We start from the raw sequence: 21,935 nt of genomic DNA, 5'->3' as shown, positions 1-21,935 counted from the left end.
TTACCACCAACTCGGGGACTGACGGAGCCAGGCGTCCCGCTTTCTCCGCCGCACCGCTTGGGCTGCGCTGAGAAATCGGGGGCCGCGACGCCCGTACCTCTCCTCCGCCTGTCCCTATGCCCGGCGCCAGCCGGTGCCCCCAACTCCGGACACCGAGGGAAGGAGGATTCAGCCTCCTTTCCCCGCCCAGTCTGCCTTGGCCTCGCTCCCCCGGCGGCGCTGGAGCCGCCTCTCCGACAGCCGCACCGTGGATCGCGGAGCGAAGGAGGCGGCGGCGTGGCGTAGCGCTTAGAGCTCAGGACGTGCACTCTGGGGGACCCCTTGGGTTCGCGTCCCCGCACTGCCACGTACGAGCTGGGTGTGTGCCCTTTGACATATCACCTTTGGGGGGCTGTTTTCTTCACTCTTCCCCCTCCCCGTTTTCCCCCTTATAAAAGGGAGGTTTGTAAGAAGGGGCATCTTGTCATAGAAAAAACACCGAATCAGGACTTGAACGTGAGTGAATTTCCAGCTCTGCCCCTCACTGGGAGACCTCGGCAAGTCGCTTCTACTCCAGACACCTCGTTTGCTGGCCCGGCCAAATGAGGGGGTTCGATTACAGAAGCTCTTTAAGTCCCTGCCATCTCGAGATCTTAAAAGTCTAAGCCTTAACAGGCTACTTCGTGAGGTTTAGACTTGCTTCCTCCACTGGGGGGAGAAACCACACGGGGAGCAGGTTTTAAAGGTCATTCTCTTCTCTCCCCCTCCCCTCTCAGGGCCTTTAGTTCTCAGCTCAAAGCAGCATATATTTCAGGCAAAACCACCTTACAGCAGAAAGGCCCTAGCCTGAGGAAAGCTCGAAAGCCAGACAGGGCTAGTCCAGGTCCTCACCTGGACTTTAAAGTCCAAGGCAGTTTTTCCTTCAACTTGTTTTCTGGGATGTCAGAGGATATGCAAGTGGGGAAAGGGTCAGGAAAGACAGGGTTTTTTTTTTTTTTAAACAAAACTTTATTGGTAATAGTTTTCAAATATGTTTACAACAAAGCACACCGTTAAAGAGGAAGTCATTTCCGTGAAACAAATTTCTTCGAATCACACAGGTTTAAACTCCCAGCTATCCCCCCCTCCCTACCTTAGGCCTATGAACTCCTTCAGGGATGGGGGAAAAGTTGAGAGAGGGACAAAAAAGAGAAAGGGGATAGAGAGAAGTGGTCTGCTCTCCACTGAGCTACTTTCTAGAGAGGGGGGAAATTATGATAATTCAGATGCCTAGGCAAGGGGTCAGTGGAAGGAGTGACGGGTAGCTGTCAGACAAGCCAGATGGAGGGTGCTTCTAAGGATGTGGGATGGTGGAGAGGCTATTGGGTGAATAAAAATTGGCATTCCCATGGCAAAAGGAAGCTCTCTACCTTGAAGCTGTGGCACTTCCTGTTTTCTTTCTCCCAGTCCCCCCATTTTTCTCCACCCAAGGTGGGCTATATCCTTCAAATTGCTTTTAGGGAGTGACATTCCCAGACAAAATGGGAAGTTAGTGGCTGAGCATTAAAAATCTATAGATAAGAATGGCTAAAATGAAGGAGGTGTGTCCCCAGGAGTATCTGGGAGGTCTTTTTGGCAGGGATCACAAGCAAGGGTGCCTGGGTAGGTTAGGAAATATTGTTTGGTTTTTTTTCTGGTGCCCTAATATCCCAAGTGATCTGAGGAGTAGGAAAGATATGGGGGTTAAGAGAGCTGATCATGAGGAAGAGAGATCACTGGGAGTGGGGGGGGGGTTGTGGTGCTGAAAGAGCTCAGGGCTCTTTCAAACTTGGCAGGATACCCCTCTCAAGGCCATCTCACAATTGTTCCCATAACTCCCTGGTTGAGATCAGCAACAAACATCCCCATCCCCAAGTCACAGACCCAGCTCAAAACCATCAGCTAAGATCCCAGAGGTTAAAAGCTCCAAAGCCTTTGACCTAGGCAGATCCAGCCATATTAAAATGTACTGGGGACAGCCAAGGAAAGTGAGAAGAGATTAGGAGAGGCGGCAAATATAACTTAAATAGTATTTAAATTTTTTTTTTAAATATAAGGGAGCCACAAACATTTTGCTAAAACATCTTCCCAGGCAGGGTCTCTCCTTGTGGGGAACTGGGTTGTCTGTCCTTTTAACTCCTAGATAAGGTTCTGAAGTTCTAGGGAGAGTTTTGGGAATTGGAGGTTTTCCAACTTGGGATCCCCTGGTTCCCCTGTCCCACTTCCCAGCACCAGGGGGATCAATAAGGAGCTACAAAAACAAGGCCCTCTAGGTACAAGGATCCCACTCTAGATAGAGGGCTGGGCTGGAAAGAAACTGCATTTCTGGTGGTTTTAAGAGGGAGAAGGTTCAGGTTTGTTTGGGCTGGAAAACTGATCTAAAACTTGCATGAAGTTAGGCAAAGAGCAGAGGGAACCCAGTCATGGGGTCTACCAGCCAGAGTGAGACAGTGAGGGAAAAGTAGTGAGGGTTAGGGATGGATGGGAAGGGGAGGGGGGGGCCATCTGATATTTGAATCTCCCTCTCCCCACCCTGCAAACATCTCTACTTTCTGATCTCCCTAGGGAAAAATTAATATGCCAGGAACTCTGGGGCCCTCAGGCTGATCAATCCACCCCTCCCACCCCCCACCCCAAAAAGAAAACCACCAGGACCCAGGGACACCATTAGAAGTCGGCAAATTCCTTAGCGCACTTCTCGGTGATGGAGATCCGGAGCTCTTCTTCCTCATAATCATCAAAATTACTTGTGTCACCTGGGCCTTTGCACTTTGGTATAAAGGGGGCTTCCACCTGTCAAGAAGTGAGAATCTTAAGAGGTGAAGGGCCCCTAGGCCACCCTCTACTACCATTTCATTAAGAAACTGAAGCCCTGAGAGGGAAGTGATCCAGTCAATGACCTAGAGCATCACTGGTACAGCGTGGCCAGAAGGCCTCGGGGTTGGAAGCTTAATTCTCTTTCTGGCACTCTAGGGCATGGAAATAGCATCACCTGCAAAAAATCAGGGACTATATCTGTTCTCTTCCCATGGTCTAAAAAGATCCTGAGGGCAGAGCAAGATGCCTGTATCTTCCCAGGGCACAGAATAGAGTATGGGGATAGGAGGAAATAAAGCAATCATCTAACTGAAATTCACTTTACAAAGGGGGTAACAGGTGCAGAAGTAGCTCTAAAAGTGAATGACAGAGCCAGGACTGAAGTCATATTCTCAGATATCATCCCCCTCCTCACCCTTCCCCCCAAACCTTCAGCCTCTTGCCAGACCTGGCTGAGTAACCCCACCTTCCTCTGATAGATGGCGATCCAGTCAGTAGTGGTGAACCATTTGTGGTTCTTGATGTCATTGACACCATTTTTGAGGTTCCCATAGCGCTTGGTGAGGTCCACTTGGAGCAGATTCCGAAGCAGGTCCTTTAAATCGGAGCTGAAGTGAGAAGGGAATCGCACCTGGAAGGACAAGGAAGGGGTGCCAACAATACAAAGAGAGTGGGTTCTCTCTCATGGCCTCGGATCACCTGTGTTTCTAGAATGATCACTTCTTTCCATATAATCCGACCCATTCATTAAATCATGACATTATTTCAGTCTTCCCTTCCCTTTGTTTATTAAATAAATCAATTACATTCTTCACATGTGCAAGGCCTTGTACTAGGCCCTGGGGAATCTGATGACAAAAATAGACCCATTTCTGCCCTTAAAGAATTTGTATCCATTGGAATGTGAGCTGGGGCCCAGGTCTTTGTCTTTCTTTGCGTCTCAGGACTCAGCACAAAGCAAAGCACATAGTAAAGTATCAATAAATACTTGTTGATGATGATGCTGATGCTACCTAGGGGATACAATGTTTAAACAATGACTGCAAAGTTTATACATAGTAATAAAAACAATTTCCAAAGAGAAAGAGTGTTATTAACTGGGAAGGAATCAGAAAAGATCTCCTGTAGCAAAGTTTCAGTCAAGGATTTTAGGAGCTAGAGGTAAAGAGGCAGCTAATTCTGGATGTGGGCTACAGGCTGTGCAAAGGCAGAGTCAGTAAGTGGTACTTGAGGAGTCAAGAATGGTTCATGGGTTGGTTCTAGTGGAGACTGTGTCAAGAGGAGCAAAATGAAATGAAATATGACTGGAAAGGTAAATGGGGTGCAAATTCTTAGTGGCTTTAAATGCCAGATGGAGGGAGTTCGTCTCTGATCCAAGAGGCAAATAGCCCATTTAAAAGTTTCTGAGTGGAGGAGACATGATCATATCTGTGTTTTAGGTGTGTGTGTGTGTAGAAGTAAAGCTAGAAGCAGAAGATCAATTAGAAAGCAAGACCCTGATCTCATGCAGAGGCTATCTATTATCAAAGGTGATTGGGTGAGTGAAAGAGGTGGCTGCAGGAAGATTTGAGGAGACTTGGTAACTGATAAAATACAGGGTCTTTGGGAGAGAGATAAGTCAGTAATGATTCCAAGAACTGTGAACCAAAGTGATTAGAAGAATGGTGGCACTCTCAATAGAAATAGGGAGATGTTTTGTTTATTTTTCAGCTCAAATTCTCTCTCTCTCACTCCCTCCCTCCTTCCCCATCCCCAACTGAGAAAGAAATATGAAAGAGGGAGGGCTAATTTGGGGGAGCAGTGATGGTAAAAAACAAAGAATTCTACAATCAGTAAAATAATTGAACATGAATTCAAGCTGAATCCTCTGGTTCTGGGACGGTGCTCTAGTCTTTATTTTCCACAAAATCATTGGGTGCATATTATATAATGACAGCTCTCATATTGTTGTATTCAAAAAGAACTGGAAGACACACAAATGTTGATGAGTACGTCCCAAGCAGTCTGACCTGGGGTGATTGGATCTTATTCATCATTGTTCCTTGCACTGTACCTTAGATACAGAGCTTTAGACATTGCACAAATCAGTAAATGCCAGTTGGTACCTTTTTGATTAATATGAATTCTCCACTGGTATCCAAGTGATTCCTCTTTAATGACCAAGACAATTACCTTACTGAGTTATTCTGTGGAATAAGAAGGTTAGGAATTCCAAAGAAATAGCTTTCCTGAAACCCCAAAAGAGCCCAAAAAGTAATGTGTTGAACTGTCAGCCTTTACCCTGAGGCCTTACCTTCCCAGAGACAATCTTTTCATATATCTGGATGGGCTGGTCAGCAAAGAAAGGAGGATAGCCTGCTGCCATTTCATAGATCAGGACACCTAGGGCCCACCAGTCCACAGCCTTATTATACCCCTGGAGAAAGAAAGAAAAAGTGAGGATGGAGGAGAGAAAAGCCCCAGATGTGTCCTATGAAATAAGGGGGATCGACTGTTTCAGAGGCACTCACCTTACTAAGGATGATCTCAGGAGCCAGGTATTCAGGTGTCCCACACAAAGTCCAGGTTCGGCCTTTCACACGCTTGGCAAAACCAAAATCTGTCACCTATGGCCATGAGAATTAGTATATATAGTCACACACTGCTTAAGAAAGCACAGGAAAGGGACAAGCAGGAGGGCTGCATGGTGTATGCATTGTGTGTATATGTACGTATACTCTCTTGCAAGAAATGACTGGAATTCTACTCGGCAGTGATTTGCCATCTCTGCCCTGGGGAATACCTGGATATAGCCCTGTTGGTCAATGAGAAGATTCTCAGGCTTCAGGTCTCGGTAGATCAGGTCCAGTGAGTGAAGGTATTCAAAGGTCAGGACAATCTGAGCTGCATAAAAGCGAGCATGGGGCTCACTGGTATAAGAAAAGAGAAAGAAAGCAAGGATGAGTTGCTGGAGGTAGGAAAATTTGGAAAGACCATTTCCCCAAACTCAGGTTATCCTCTAGCCAATCTTTAGACACTGTCCCCTACTTCTTACTAGACATTAAGGTCCATGCTGCTTATTCATCATTTGAAACTCTAGGGATCAGAAGTCTATTCCCTATTCTGGGATGCTATGTGCTGGCCTGGAGGACGCCTTGGGTAGCTGCTCACCTGAACCTTCCGATCCGTCGTAGGTGGGAGAACATTTCCCCACCTGGGACGTACTCCATCACCATGTACAGGTTTGTGTTGTCCTATAAAGAAAAGATATCCTTTTCGACTCTCATTCATACTCCTGCCTCTATCCTCCCCAGAAGCCTGGCCTTCTTCTTCCTGAAAGACTAGAAACCTAAGCTCGCCCCTAGGTTCTCCTGCCTCTTCTTCAACATGCCCCCTCCCACCTCCCTGCAACACTGGCATAAATGACATTAAATGTTCACACTTAGCCTCAAAGCACAGGCTTCAGAGAAAACTTTTTATGAATAGATAACAATTTGCCCAATTCATACCAACTGCAACAGTATAAAATGAAGCACTATATTACTCCCCAGGGGAGAGGCTCCTGGGATCCTTACTGCTGCCACCCCTGCCCTCTGGCCAGCCAAGGACATAGCTGTCTGGAATACCTTAAAGGAATATTCTAGTCGGACGAGGAATGGGAAGTTGATGGCCTGCAGGATGCGCTTCTCATTCATGGTATGCTCAATTTGTTTCAGCTTCACCACCTTTGAAAGGGGAGGAAGGAAATGGGATAAAGGAAGTTAGAAGGGAAAGAAGATGGATCAGCTTCCAGCTGGGATTAATTCCTGAATTTAAAGAGGAAAAGGATTTGGAAGATTGAATCTAACTCCTTCATTTTTAGAGAAGAAGAAATGGAGTCTCAGAGATGATACATGGAAATGCCCAAAGTAGGGAAACTCAAGCCTGATCCCCACTGATGCCAAAGATTGCACCAAGTTGCCCTTTCACACCTCTGTTTTCCTGGCTCATTTAGTCCCATCCTCTTCTCCCTTCTTCCCCACCCTCCCTCTTCCCCACCAGGGCCTGTCTCCCAGTCTTCTTCTTGGCTCATCACTTGGGAGATGCCAGGAACTTGGGCCAAGAGCAGCTCTTTTCCCATATCCCTAGGATAAGGAAGAGGCAGAGAGTGAGAGAGAGCTATCTAGGCCACCAAAGATAGACAGTGCAACAGAGAGTGTTTATGTGTAGAATGAGGAAGGGGGTCCATGAAATACACGACACTAGAGTGCTGGGGGTTTGGAGGGCAATGCTCACCTTCTGTTTGTCAAGGACTTTCATGGCAAAGTAGTTCCCCGATTCTTTGTGCTTCACAAGTATCACTCGACCAAAGGAACCAGTGCCTAGAGTCTTGATTCTGTCAAATTGATCCAGCTGGACTGTACTTTGCTAAATAAAGAGATGTAAAAATTCGGTGTCTCCTTTAGCCCTCAGAGGTGCATACCACCGCCCTTTTTCCTCTTCCCCTATCCAGTCTGGGGTGGGTAAGGGTCAGGATTAAAGCCACTGGAATCTCTTCTTGTACCACAAGAGGAGGCCTTAGCAGAACAGAAGAAAGGGAGTGGGGAAGATGGCAGGTGAAGGTATATTCCTGTGGGTTATGGTTAGGAGTGGGTAGAGCCCTAGCATGGGGCCCAAGAGCTCTTGGCAGCTGCTGAGGGAGGAGCTGGGGTTAGGATGAACCTTGTGGTTAGGAGATGGTAGGGAGTTTAGGAGAGGATAGGGGGCAGGGGAAAGACAAAGACAGAAATTTCTTTGGGGTGACAGTATGGTGACCAATGGAAGAACCTATATGGAGACTGGAGTTAGATGGATATGGTACCCTTTGGGAAGCACTTGCTCCCCCCCACACCCCAGGTCCAAAACTCGAGGTACCTGAGGTGGACTTTCCCATTTCTTGAGGAATTCTTCTTTGGCTTTAGCTAGAAACTCTTTCACTGAAAGGAATGGAGAGTACCAATTAGAAGCTTCATGAAACAGAAGGGGAAGTTGAGGGGCTCAGAGAGATTCTGGGTACAGTCCTTAATATGCTTGCAAGAAAATGCAACAAGTTACCAAGAGCTTACTAAAGGCCTCCAGTGTGCAAAGCCTTGTGTCAGATAACTGAGGATTCAGACAGAGGTAGAAAACAGCATTTGCCCTCACAGAACTTATTTCTCATATACTCCCTTCTTTGATCATCTTAACAACACTGCAGAGGCTACAGATTTGAAGGGACCCTGGCCTCAGACCCCCATGTCAATAGCTGGAGAGAGAGAGAGAGAGTGTGTGTGTGTGTTGGTAAGAAGAGTCAGGCAATATCCCAAAGGTTAAAGTGAGATAAGGGTGGGGTCACAGATGACTATTATTTATAATGAATATTCAAATATACTATTACTGATAACAATGCATTATATAGCTGCTCAGAACTCTGGAATCATCTTTAACTCTTCTTCCCTCATTTCTTATGTGGTCAGTTACTGGCTCCTGCTGACTCTCCTTCCTTGCTTCCTCTTTCCTTACACTGCACACCTTCACCTTGGTCCTCCGTCACTACTAACCTGGGCTACTGGAATAGCTTCCTAACAGGACTTCCTGCCTCCATTTCATCCTTTGTAGGACTGCCAAAGTCCTCTTGCTTACGTACAGAGCTGCTCATGTCAGTTCTCTGCTTAGAACCCATTAGTGGTTCCTGATTTTCTAATCTGTTCAAGGCGTCCTCCTAGCCCAGGTCTTGGCAGGTTGGTTTGCTATTATTACTGTTCAGTCCCTCCATCCTTCAGTTAAGTAAGAGAGTTTCTGTGTCTCTATCTATATGTATCAGCCAGAGCCTTTGCTTTCAGGCATCTGGTGAATTCAAATCCAGCTTTAAAGACCAACTCAAAAGTCCCATCCTCTAGGAATACTTCTAGTTCCTGCCAGGTGAGAGAAGACTTCCCCTACCCTTGGGTCTCCTGGAGAACTTGGTTTTGGACTGCTCTCCATATGTAGTAATTATCTGTATTGATGTGTTAGTTCCCATTTGACTGTAAGGTTCATATGTACAGGGCCTGTCTTACTTAAATTTTCTTTTAAAAAAATCACTCTTAGCACTTAGAACAAGGCTTGGCATATATAGTAGGCACCTGATATTTTGTTATTACCAAAGAGCTGAGCCTGGATAGCTCCAACCCAACAGAACTAATCTAAACTACATGGTAGCTCTTTTCCCAGGGTTCCATCCTTCCAACACTCTTCTTCCCCACCCCCATTCCTTTAGGGGGGCCTCCTAGCAAGCAGCCAAGTGGAGAAAGCCTAATTTCTGGTCTGTGTCTCCTCACTCTGAAACTAAAAAGTATACTCTAGCACCACCACCTCCAAATATCTAGGGTTGGGGGTGTTTCTCTGAGGGGCGGGACAAGGATCTGAACTATAGGCCAGGGTTCCTCCCCCTCCCCCCAAGCTCTGACCTACATTCCATGGACATCAATGTGGGCTGAGGTATTTATAGCCCTGGGATTTGGCTGCTTGCTCTGGTCCCTTCTCTTGAAGCACTAGGCCCTAGGGAGAAGTCTCCCCCGTGGAAGGGCCTCAAAGCTGCTCAGTGGCCATGGCCCTGAAGCCTGCCTCTGTAAGCACCTTCCAGTAAACTTGCAGATTTTCCCCTTGACCTCTCCCAGGGGCCTCAGGCTTGCCTCCTCTAGAAGTCTCTCAATGCCGTCATCACCCCTCTCTAATAATAGAGGCTGACGTTGCTGGGGCACTCTAGAGTTTTTCGGCAACATCCCTATGGGGTGGCAGTACCAGTACTATTACTTCCTTTTTACATAAGGAGAACTGAGGCTCGGGAGCTTTTCAGTTCCCTCCAGGGAGCCAACATTCCAGCCCAAACTAGTGTTGACATTCTGCCCCTCCTTCTCCCCCCCCCCCCCCAGCTGTCCATTCATCTCTTCCTCCTTTCCATCTCTCAGAATCCTTCCTTACAGGATACTTCCTCCCTGAAGCTTTTCCTGGTCCCCAAGCCCATTCCAATGCTCTTCCCTCAAAATACTCTGGATTATACTGACTTTCATGGATACTACATCTCTCTCAATAGGCTGTAAGCCACTTGAGGGCAAAGACTACTTTCTTTTTTTTATCTTTGTAACCCTGCATAGGTCCTAGAAGGTCCATCAAGATATGTGATTTCACCAATATAGGGAAAGTTCTGCAGATCTTACAACTTATCTGTACTTTCACAGTCTGAGACCTGTCTGGGGCCCTCTGTCACTCAGTATATATTAGAGACTATCTGCTGTGTATTGTCTCAAACCAAATGTTTCCCTTGACTCTTTAAACATTGTAAGGGCTTAGTACCTGCTTTAGTACTTGGACACCCACATTGGTGCCCATGGAATGTAGGTCAGAGCTTGGGGGGAGGGGGAAGAACCTTGGCCTATAGTTCAGATCCTTGTCCCTGCCCCTTAGAGAAAGCCCCCCAACCCTAGATATTTGGTGGTGGTGCTATAGTATACTTTTTAATCAGAGTAAGAAGACACAGACCAGAAATTAGTACATGCTTTGTGAATTGAATTAAATGATTATTCACTGGGCCTGAAGTTTAAATCAAGCCTCTTGACCTTCCCATTGGCTCATCCTGCTTCTTAACAACAGCCTAAGTTTCTCTGATATTGTAAGATTTACAAAGTGCTTAATTCACAATAAGTCTAGAGGTAGCTACTTTTAAGAACCCTCATCTGTCACCCCCATTTTACAGATGAGGAAAGGCTCAACAGAATTAAGTAATTTTTCTGGGGACACTTGAATCCTGCCATGAGACATAAAAGCTTATGAGAGCTTTCCATCTACTGTCCAAACCTGATTCCATAGGCCCAGGGATCTCTTATTCACACACTGTGAGAGATCTAGCTCTTTTATCTTTACCCAAATAAGGAGGGCCCACTTTGGGCAGAGGCTGAAGCTAGCAAGAAATTGATGTTAGATAAGAGTGAAAGACGCCTGCAATCAGTATGGAAGTAGGGGACAGTTTGAAAAATGTCCTGGTCTTGTTTTCAGGAACTCAGGGTTCCCATCTGGGCTTGGCACTTCCTTGCTTTGGTGACTCTGGCCTTAGTCCTTCCATGCTCTGGGCCTTAGTTTTCCTGTGTATAAAACGAGTGGGATGAGTTTCAAGACCCCTTCTGTATCAGAAGGACTTGGAAAGTAACTGAGGAATTCAGACACAGCTAAATAAATGATCCCACTCACACCCTCTTATTAGAAGGGAGACTAAGAACTGTTCCCAGAAAGGAAGCAAGGTGAGCCCTAGGCCTTTTACCTCTACTCATCTAGAAAAATGGATTGCTTCTTATGCAGGCACCTGAATCCTTTCCTTCTGCCCTTTCTTACCATGTCCCCTCAGGAATGGGCACAGAGTCCAGGACTTCCAAGATCTAGCCACCTATTCTTCCTACCAGGTCCCATTCCAGCATGGCACAAAGGCAAAGCCCTCATAAGTGTGATGTCAGAAGTAGGTAGCCAGTCAGCTTCCAGCTGACATTGTGGAGGAACAAGATGGGACAGATGAGCAATCTACTCATCTTCCTAAGCCAGATGCCAATTCCCCCAGAAGTTTCTTTTGCTACTAAGGCCTTTAAGCTTCAGGATGTAACAGCCTGATGAAACCAAGATTCCAGATGATTCTGTCCCTTCCAGATGCTTCTCACTCTCCTTCTCCTTGTTCAACCATTCCACTCCTCAATCTGAGTAGGGTAAAGCAACTGGGAAAGCCTTGAAATCCCTCATTTAATGACTAAGCTCACTCTGCAAGACACAGTGAGGAGCCTTTCTCCCAACCCCTCCTTCTAGCCCCACCCCCCACCTGCCCAGTCCCCAGAAGCATAACACCTATAAGCCAGACTAGGAATTGTTTTGGCTGCCTTTTTTCTAGGATCCCGGTGAGGGAAGCTGCAGCATGTAGTACTTGCTCTTGGAGAAACAGGGCCTCCTGCAGGAGAAAATGTGAAGCAGAATTCTCCCTACTGGGGAAAATATGAATTCTCAATTGCTCCAAGGAGGCACCAGGGAGCTGAGGCCAGACAGGCCAAAGTGAGAGCACAGCTTAGGCCTTTAAATAGATCACTTAGGTGGCCATGGTTCTCTCCATATCCTACCCATTGTCCCAGAATTAGGCTATGGGTGGGGCAAATGAAGTGAGACGCCAGGGAGTTGGGGGTGGGGGCAGGGAAGGGGACTGGATCAGGTGGTCCTACACCAACCTCTACTTCCTGCCTCTTTGAGGGATCCAGGGGGATCCAGGATGGATGCCAAGCAGCAGTGAGGATTATGAGCCAGTGCAGATCAGGAGCTGGGATGGCTGGCTACAGCTTGGGCCCCCAGAGAGTGTGGCGAAGGTAGCTGACAAAGCGTACAGCTAAGTGGGCCCAGAGAAAGAGCTGTAGCCACAGCTGGAAGGTCATCTCTGAGGCGCTCTCAGACTCCAAGCCCTCTGCCTTCATCCCTGGGGATCTCTCTGGGATCCCTTCCTGGGAAGGCAGATGAAGAAGCCCGAAAGCAACAATGTCAGCCTGAATCTTCTGCAAAGAGAGAGTCGGGATGGTGGTAAAGGAGGAGGAGCTGGTTGCCAGGGAAGCACTTAAAGGTACCTGCTCTGAGACTCTTTCAAATGTTCTTAAAAGTCATAGGAACATGAGCTCAAGAGCCGAAAGAGATCTTAGAAATTGAGTCCATCTCCCTAATTTTACAAGAAACTGAAGTCCAGAATGAGGAAATCACTTGCCCAAGGTCACAAAGGGGCTTCAAGGGGCTCCATAATGATGCAGGGTAGTTCTCTCTTCAGTGTTTTATAAAGAACACCTAACCAAGTTAGACTGTGTTTCTGCTCCAAAGGAGTCAGAGCTTGCTTTGCCTTGTTCTTCTTAATGGATAGCACTGGAGTTAGATGTGCTCCTGGAAATATTTTAGGTGGCTAGACTTCCCCAGTCTGTCCTTATTATGTCAGGATTTGAAGGGGTTAATATCAAGGCAAGGAAGGAGCCTCTGGGAGTCTCTACAGGGGCAGAAACATTTACCTAGGGCTTTCTTACCTGATATAAGAAGATTGAGGGAAAAGGAAAGATGGGGTGAAGTACCAGGTTTGATACTCATACAACATATTTCTTTAAGTTATTCCCTTATGGTTTCTTCATTAGTGGAAAATGTGCTTGCCTACCCAGATCATATTAAGCTTAGAAGCAAAAGTGCCCCTCTCACTTAAGCCTCCTGTAGGCTGAAGTAGAAAGGAGGAAAGGGCTAGAATTCATTTCCACCTTGTGCTATGGCTTAAAACAGAAGGCTTCAAAGCTGATTAACTGCTCTTTTCACTCTGCCTTAAGGTGCTTCTCCCTCTGACATTAGAGTTTCAGTTAGAAAAGGAATCCGACTCAGAGATAGAAGTTACTCTAACCAACATTTAAGTTAGCCTTTATTTGAAGACCTGGAGTGATGAAGAATTCATCACTTCTTCAAGACAGCCCACTTCCGAATGCTTTTAAATGTTAGGATGTTTTTTCCTTCTATAGAGAGGAAATCTGCCTCTCTGTACCTTGTACCCACTGTTCCAAGTTCTATTCTCTGGAGCCCAATAGGGCAGCTTTTGCCAACAGCCTTCATATCAGGGAATGAAGATCATAACAACAACAAGAAAGGCAGCTGGTATTTCCTGGGATCTGCAAGTTCTCTGTAGCCTTTGGGAAGGCTATGACTGATTGGCATAAGTTTCTCCAGATAACTGGGAAGTCAACATCAGACTTTTGTGGCAGGCATCCTGCTAGAGTCCCACAGAGTGAACACTTTTTCCATATTTAAGCAACCTCCTAATTCCAAGCAGTTTTGATCACCGATAACTGCTCTAAACAAGAGTTTCAATCTGATTTGAAACTTAGGGACAATGTACTCCACAACCAAAACAAAATAACAAACCCTCCCTACTTCTCCTCTCACATGTATGAGAGGTCCAAATGGCAGATACAAAACTAGAGGTGGCACAATCTGATCCCAGAGACTTTTCTTGAGAGGAGAAGCTCTAATCACAAAATTCTAGGGCATCAATTTACTCAAGAGATTGGGAGCTCCTTCCCAGACCACTAATGCTATAAAAAATTAAAACAGCAAATATTGTATTCTACTAATGCTAGAGGTACCTTTGTACTCAATTTTCTAAATCCAGGGGCCAACCACACCAGCATTCATAAGGCATGTGTTAAAACAGTCCCACTACCTCCAAAACCAAAACTAGGATCATAGATTTTGAGTCAGAAGGAACCAAGGCACATTTTGAGATAAACAAAATTCTCTCCTCCAAAGAACTCTATGGGCTGAGAAATACAAACATTATTGTGCTACTTTATAGATGAAGAAACAGGGTCAGAGGTGATATGACTTGCCCAAGATCTGATGGCGATTAAATGGCAGAATGAGGATTCAAACCCCAGGGGTCTTCACCTTCAGCCCAGAGCTTCTTCCATTACATCACAGTGCTTCTGCATATAAGGCCCTGCCAGGGCAGCTCACTTCCCTCTTAGTCTCTCTGGTGGGGATCGTGGCGGGAGAGAGGAGAGGAAGGGTATCACTCCTCAGTGGAAGGGCTGAAAAAGTCCTAAAATCATAGGACTTTAGAGCTGCAGGGACCTTAGAGGTCATCTGGGCTAATTCACTAGCTTTACAGATAGGACAACTGAGGCCCAGAGAGATGCCAAGCCCGAGTCTCACAGGTTCTAAGTGGGGGGAAGAAGAGAAGATGGAAATGTGGGAAGGGATGGCTGCCCCCTCCTTCTTCGGGATCCCTTTACAAGACCATCGCACCCCCAACCTCTGCTCTTTGCCACCACTCTCTTGCCCACCCCCCACCCCCCCTTCCCAAACTGTGCTTGTCAGGAATAGGGAGCATGGCATACCTTGCCCCTGGGTTACTATGGCAACAGGGGTCCTAGGAAGGGGCTCACCTGCAGCAGCCATCACTCTGTCTCTCTCTCACAGACAGCCCCGACTATGGTGGCTGCAAAGGGCCAAAGCTCATCCAGGGGGGCTCCACAGGGGGCTTTCCCCCACCCCGGCCCAACAGGGGGCGCGAGGGGGAGGAAGAACACCACAGCCGAGGAGTCAGAAGAAGGGGCGGATTAACCTCTCTGGCTTTCCGTACGAAGTGGACTGTACTCAGCAGGTAGAAATCCCGGCGGACCGCCCAGGGACCCATACAACCGCCAAAGCGAAGTGCAGATTGACCCTCTAGGGCTTCTGTAGAGCGGCACCCGGCTCCTCACCTCCAGCAGGTGGCTGGAATGCGCGCCCTCGGGGATTCCCAGAGCAGCCGCAAGGATTTAGGAGCTCCAAAGGCCGCAGAAAGCCCACCCCTCCTCCTACAGATAGGGAAATTTAAGCTAAGTGACTACCGATCGCTTCAGAGTCAAAGCAGTGGCCAAGCCTGACCTAGGAGCTCGCGCTGCTGACCCCAAGTCCCCAAGCTTTCTGCCGCAGCGAAGCGGGCACGGCCTTCGTCCTTGGTCCCTCGGGCGTCCCTTGCCAGGCCCTTCTGCTCTCTTCTCCCACACTAAGGGCGAATACCCCAAGGATCCTTTCGGATTAAGGCCTCCTCTACCGCAGTCCTCGTCCTCAGTCTGCTTTGTGCCTTTTCCGGGGAACGGGGAACATCTGTGAAGAGCTCCCCTCGAAGGTAGTTGAGCGGGTCAGATTGCCTTCGAGTCCCTCCAGCACCAAGCCCGAAGTAAGAAACAAAATTTTCATTCCCCGAATCTTCCTTCAGTACCTTGCCCTTTTCTTCCCCAGGCAGCCCCACTTTTGTTTTAATTCATAATCACCAACGGATTCCTTCTAGTTCCATCCCAGAGAAAAACAACCCCCACCAAGTGAAAACATCCGCTGCTCCCCACCCTCTGGTTCTCAACGACCCTCTATCCCTAGATCAGGAGCCTACTCTCCCAGAGTTTTATGGGAAGCTGTGTCAGGGTACACCACCCTTCCTCCCCCCTCCAAACAGATTCTGACGTTGTAGTCTGTCCTTAACTCTTCTGAAGCATCAGTACCTCCCCTCTGTCCAGAGTCTATTCACCCAGCCTGTAAAAGGGATAGCTATGTGGGGCCAACTTGGAGAATGGTAGAAAGCATTGCAATGCTTTCATCAAATGAATTGCAAAAATGATTTTCAACAAATCAGACGACAGGATTTAGAGTTGAAAGGGTCCTTTGAGATTATCTAGTTCAGTGGTGTCAAACGCAAATAAAAAAGGGGGTCATTAAACCACAGAAGAATATTGACTTAGAAAATCACATATTAATATGATCTATGATCTACAGTATTTTTTATATTGGTAAATATCTCCCAATTACATATTAGTCTACTTCAGTCATTGTTCATGTCTGACACTTCTGAAGTCCAACCCCCTTATTCAGACAACAAGCATTTATTAAGCATTTACTATTGGCCAGGCAGGGTGTTAACCATAAGGGATAGAAATACAAGCCATTTAGGTGGAGCTGTAGATAGTGTTGGACTTGGAATCAGAAAGATAGGAGTTCAAATCCTGCCTAGATACTTATTATTAATATGTGACCTTAACTTCTTTCAGCCTCAGTTTCCTCATCCATAAAACGGGGACAACACCACCTACCTCCCCAGACTATTATAAGGATCAAATAAGATAAAATTTGTTAAATGGTGGTGTATTATATAAATGCTAGCTATTACTAATTTATTTTTTGTTTTTAAATTATTACTATTTTAGAAGAGAATTTTGGAACAGAATGTACACTCTAGGATGACAGAGACTTTCACTTTTGGTTTGCACTTTTAAATGTGCCTGGGACATTAAAATAATTTTTTAAATGTGATTTCACATATGGAACTTCTGAGGATATTTTGTTCATAAATGCAATTAGCACTGAAAATGATATTGTTAAGTTTCCCAGGACACTGAGAAATTAAGTGACTTATCCAAGATCATACAACTAATATGTCAGAGGTTAGGATCCTCAAACTATGCTTTCTCTTTCTCTGGGAGGTCAGCATTTAGGGAGCTTAACTATTATCTGGTTCAATCTATTCATTTCATAGAAGGGGAACCCAAGTAATCCTAACTCAAAGGCCAGTTATATCATATTCCTCTTTTGTAACAGAGCAGGTGCTTAATAAATGCTTGTTCAATAGATTATAGATTATAAAAACTGAGCTGCAGAGAAGTGATCTAGGATCAAAGAGCAATGAATGTAGAGGCTCTGCTGTGACTGTGGGCAGGTATAGCATCCCTTCTGTGGGTCTTAAGCATTCTTCTCAATAAAATGAGGGGCTATTGATGCTGAGACCTAGAGCCAGGATTCAAAACACAGTCCTCTACATTAACTGCTCTTTCTACTACAGTGCCCACTGCCAGAATGGCCTTGCTCCTTTTACAAGGATCTTCGGGTATGTCTCCTGAAAGGAAGACAATGGATGTCAATGTTGATCCAGTTGACTTTCTATGTCTCCCACTGAAGTGGGTGGTTTTACAATCTGGTTGAACTTTTACGTGCCTCCTTTGGGTTTGCCTGGCTACAGCCTCAGGCATAGATTGGATCAGAGGGTGCAGTAGAATTTTATTTAGTTCGATAGGAGAGGGAGGCATGAAGGAAAGAACTTTCCCAGATCCCCAAGAAGGGCTTCTTAATTCTTAATTCCCTCTGGCGCTTCAAGACCACCAATAGGTAATCTTATGTCTATTCCCATCCCTCTACAGAAGTGTTTTCCATAATCTGCTCTAAGGGAGCTCCATTTAAAGGTAGTTTCTTCTAACTAGGAAAGCAGTACATGCTTTTAGGCCCTCCTTTCCATGTCTCCTCAGCCTCCCTCACTTTTGGACCAGTCTCCAGTTCTTCTAGGGCTGGCTCTACCTGCTTCACTCCAAGCAAACCCTTGGCTATGGTCACACTTAAGATATCCTCTCCCTCGTGCCTGGCAGGACTGTCTCGGGACAACCTGCTGCCACCTTTCCCTTCTGACTTCTATGGTATGGGATATCCCAAGGAGTGGCAGAGAACAAGGTTCCCTGGTTTTTATGCCTGGGCCCTTTAGCAAAGGGGTGGGACATTGAGAATATCTAACACTGTTCAGACTACTAAGTTGGACACTTAATACCAGTCCTCCTGCTCTGAAGGCCCAAGTGTGTGGTACTAGCTTGCAAAAGATTAAGGTTGGAGGAAGTTTCTAACTAGTTTTAGTAGAATAGATGATTTCAGTTCTTTACCCTGTCACCCTGATTTAGTGGGTTCAGGGGTAAAGTATTGGATCTTGATAGCTGAGTCTGCTGCTAATCAGAAAATCATAAAAGTCACTCATGGTTATCCTTTTCTCTTCACCATTTATTTTCCACAGACGATCCCCAGGATACACTATCCTAGTTCAATCTGAGACAGAGTAGTCCTTGCTTGCTAAAACTGAAAGATCACCAGAACTATACCAGGTATCTGTCACAAAAAACTGATCTCTAATGGTAAACTGCCTGAAAAGGGAACAGGTAGAAAGTCCAGGAGCATCTGGCAGACTGAGGGAGCCTATTACTGACCATTGCAAGACAGAGCCTCAGTTGTGAAATAATCTGTTTATTGAGGAATCTGGAGGTTCTCAGATGCTGAGGGGTAGGACACAGAGGGAACGTCCAGTAGATACAACCTGGTAGGGTAAAGATCTTAACCTCCCTCCACCTAATTTCTGGCCACCTCTTTTAAAGCTGGGGGTGGTGGGGGTGGTGGTGATGATTAATCCCTAAAAGGGAAAAAGTCTGGCTTTGGAGATGGGAAAGACCCAGGGCCCAAATGTCTACTTGCCTAGAGTGTACACAGATAAGAATACACAATAAGAAACAGAAAGGATGGAAAACGACAGAAACATGGATAAGGGGTCACAGAGAAGATTTGACTAACTTGGAGATGGGGACCCCTAACTCCCTTACCAAATGCTCTAATAATTAGAAAAAGTGTGAGTGTGTGTGTGTGATCACAGCTATGTATTCTCAGGAAATATAGAACTGGAGATAGAGGTAAAAATAAGGGGGTAACATATGAAAATATAAGGGTGAAAACTACAAAATTATTTGAAATTCCACAGTAGATTAGTGGTCAAAAGATATAAGCAGTTTTCCAAAGAACTGCAAACTGTAAGTGATGAAATAAAAACATACTCAAAACACTAATAAAATAAAATAAATTAAAACATTTAGGTTTTCCCTCATATTCATCAAGTTGGTAAAGATGATAAAAAAATGGAGTCACTGCTGGAAGGCCTGTAGAATGTTGGACACACTAATACACCAATGGTAAACCAATTGGTCCAATTATTCAATTTAAAAAATGTGACTAAACTGTCTTTGACTAATTCATTCTACTATAAGGAACCCAAAGAAGTCAAGGACAGAAAGGTCCAATATATATCAAACTCTTCATATGGGAATTATTTTTGTTTGCAAAGACCAGGAATTAATTAGTTAGCATTGACTGGGGAAAGGCTGAACCAACTCTGAAATATGAATGTAGTGAAATACTATAGAGTTATTTTATGCATATAAATGAATAATGAAAATACCGGATATGTATTAATTGATGCATAATTAAATAAATTTAACCAGAAGAACAATATGCACAATAAGAAGAATGTAAATCAGAAGAACACTAAAAGGAAGCTAACTCTTAAGTGTAGTAACCAATCTGTTCTGTAGAACAGATAATCAAATACACTTCCCTCCTCTAGTCAGAAAGACAGGGAACTAAAAGGGTCAGAATGTTGCGTGCGTAGCCAAAGAAATCACTGTATTTGTTGTTTTTGCGTATTTTTCTTTGTTACAAAAATGGGTTCAAGGAGGACCTAAGTGCAAAAATGACTGATAAAAATGAAAAGGTATCAATAAGCATTTAAAACAAAACGACATTTGAGAAGAGAGTTAACAGAGAGAACCTTCGGAGATGCTTTTAAAAAAGGGTGTGGTGGGGTTCCAGGAACTCACGGTCATTGGGTGACTGGGCCAGAAACTATGAAAGGGGGCAGGGTGGAGATCAGGGCAAACTTCTGGGGGCCTCGCAGGCAGAAGGGTGGGCCAGGAGGCAGGGCCCCAGCTCCGGCTTGACAGCTGGCCGTGGCTTTGGCAGTGGTGGGGAGGAGGGGGAGGAGGGAGATGAGGCCAGAAGGAGGGGGAACAGGCAGCGACCACACTCGGTATTTTCAGTAGTGACGAGGAATGAAAACAACATCAACAACAAAACGGGGTCGTAATTTACAAAGCAGAGAAGGGGGGGAGGAGGGAGGGAGGCAGGCGGGCAGGGACCAGGGAGGATGACCGGAAGGGGGGGGGAGCGGTGGAGGTCATACGTTTCAGAGCTGCTGGAAGGGACCTGATAAATGTAGTCCGACCCCATCTTTTTACAGATGAGAAAACTGAGATCTAGAAAAGTTCGGAGTCGGGTGGGGAGGGCAGGAGCTCATTCGGGGCCGGGATGGGAGTCCTCGCACAGAGGGGCTCGGCGGCCTCGGAATGGGGGGGGGCACGGGAGAACGGACGCTGCCAGAGGGCAGGGGCCGTTTCGTTTCGTCTTTGTGCCCACGGCTGGAGCTGGGCGTCCGGGGCTGCTGGGGTAGGATTGGATTGGGTCGGGGCCTGAACACTCACCGCTCTCCAGCTCGCTGCCCTTCTTGGCGGTGGCTGCGTTCCCCATCTCCTCGGCGCTGGCTCCGGCTCCGGCTCCGGCCGGGTCCCCCCCACCCCCCGCCCCGGGCTGCGGCGTTGGCACGGGCGCTGGCGACCGGGTTCCCCCCCACCCCCCGCCCCGGGCGGCGGCGGCGGCGGCGGCAGCGGTCGCAGTCGCGGGCTCAGCTGGCTCCCGTAGCCCCGCTCCCCCCCACCCCCCAGCCGGCTTCCAGCTCCCGGCTCCCGCGTCTCCCTCGAGCTCGGCAGGGGAACCAGAACCCGAATCCGTGTCTGCCCGAGACGCCCCTCGGTCCCTGCACCCCACTGCCCATTGGTCCCCGACACCTTGATTGACGGCCCCGCGCTCACCATTCATTGGTTAAAGACAATCCTCCCGCCCTTTCATTTGTCCTCGACCCAATGACGCCAGACGCGGTCTACTCCTCAGCTATTGGTCTAAAAACCATCAACTGGGCGGGCTATATCCCTTCATTGGAGAGGATTTTCGTTGCGTCACTGACTCCACCTCTCAGACCTTTGGATTGGTAGTGGCGGGGCTGCTGGCGTTTTATTTATAGAAGGTTGGGACGGGCTCTCCCGGGAAGGTTCGGTGTCAATCCAGGGAAAAGTGGGTGGGGCAAAGTGAAATCTTGCAGGCCTCAAAGAATGGATGGAGGCCGCCCTAGTAGAGGCCTGGCCTGGACAGAGAAACGAGGATCCCGAAAACCAGCACCCTGAACACTCCCTTTCCCCCAGATAAGAGCCATAATAATAATAATGACCTGGACAGCCAGCGCCCAACTAACAAACATTAGGAGCCCGAATTAAAGGGTCAGAGCTCATCTGGATCTTTCCCAGCAGGATAGATCCTTGACCTGAGCACCCATTCTTTTTTTTTTTTTTTAAGCTTTCTCAAAATTATTTTAATCAAGATTTGATGTAATGAGAATGTGACTAGCTTTGCTAAGTCTATCAGCCCCCAAACAGCAGTACATTATGTTTTGCTAGACTATATGATAGGATAATCTGAATGGGGAACTCTACATTATCTACTTCAATTAAAATTTCTTCCATCAATGTATTACCACCAAAATCTTTTGGCAAAAAAACCCTTTAATGTTATATACAGGAAGCAACCTAAAGACCTATAGAATGTCATTCAAGGCCCTCCATAATCTAGATCTCACATGCTTTTCTAGCATTATTTCTTATTATTTCCTTTCATTAATTCTATCACCCATTCTTTAATAATGTTCTGAGGCAGCTGGACTAAGACTAGGACTTTGTAAGGTGAGATAGCCGTCAAACTCAATGTTAACATTCTTCTTCAAGGGCCATCATTCTCCAACAGTATAGGAAGTGAATTAACAATTGCAAGCCAGAAATGTATCTTGTGAAAGGCAACAATAAAATGAAAAGGACAAGTAATTTGGGAGTCCAGACCTCTCTTAGAGGATGTCTGGT

General features: G+C 46.4%; 1 protein-coding gene across 2 annotated transcripts; it reads right to left on the bottom strand.

The window, feature by feature from the left end:
* Positions 1 to 963: 963 nt before the first annotated feature.
* On the bottom strand, positions 964 to 20,801 carry PRKACA (protein kinase cAMP-activated catalytic subunit alpha). 2 transcript variants are annotated; one of them, XM_074310399.1, is made up of 10 exons: positions 20,454 to 20,801; positions 7,687 to 7,748; positions 7,069 to 7,200; positions 6,420 to 6,518; positions 5,965 to 6,047; positions 5,597 to 5,723; positions 5,325 to 5,420; positions 5,108 to 5,230; positions 3,281 to 3,445; positions 964 to 2,790 (listed from the first exon to the last, which is right to left on the bottom strand). In XM_074310399.1, the coding sequence occupies exons 1-10, from the start codon at positions 20,497 to 20,499 to the stop codon at positions 2,665 to 2,667; spliced, it is 1,059 nt and encodes a 352-aa protein (XP_074166500.1). In that variant the 5' UTR covers positions 20,500 to 20,801; the 3' UTR covers positions 964 to 2,664. The 2 variants fall into 2 exon arrangements, with proteins under 2 accessions (XP_074166500.1, XP_074166490.1); XM_074310389.1 differs by lacking the exon at positions 20,454 to 20,801 and adding an exon at positions 14,703 to 14,796.
* Positions 20,802 to 21,935: the final 1,134 nt, after the last annotated feature.

This window comes from Sminthopsis crassicaudata, chromosome 1, assembly GCF_048593235.1.
Source record: "Sminthopsis crassicaudata isolate SCR6 chromosome 1, ASM4859323v1, whole genome shotgun sequence".
In the NCBI taxonomy this organism is placed as follows: Eukaryota; Metazoa; Chordata; class Mammalia; order Dasyuromorphia; family Dasyuridae; genus Sminthopsis; species Sminthopsis crassicaudata.
Note: the sequence above shows the minus strand (reverse complement) of the source record. Positions and strands in the feature narration are given on the sequence as shown.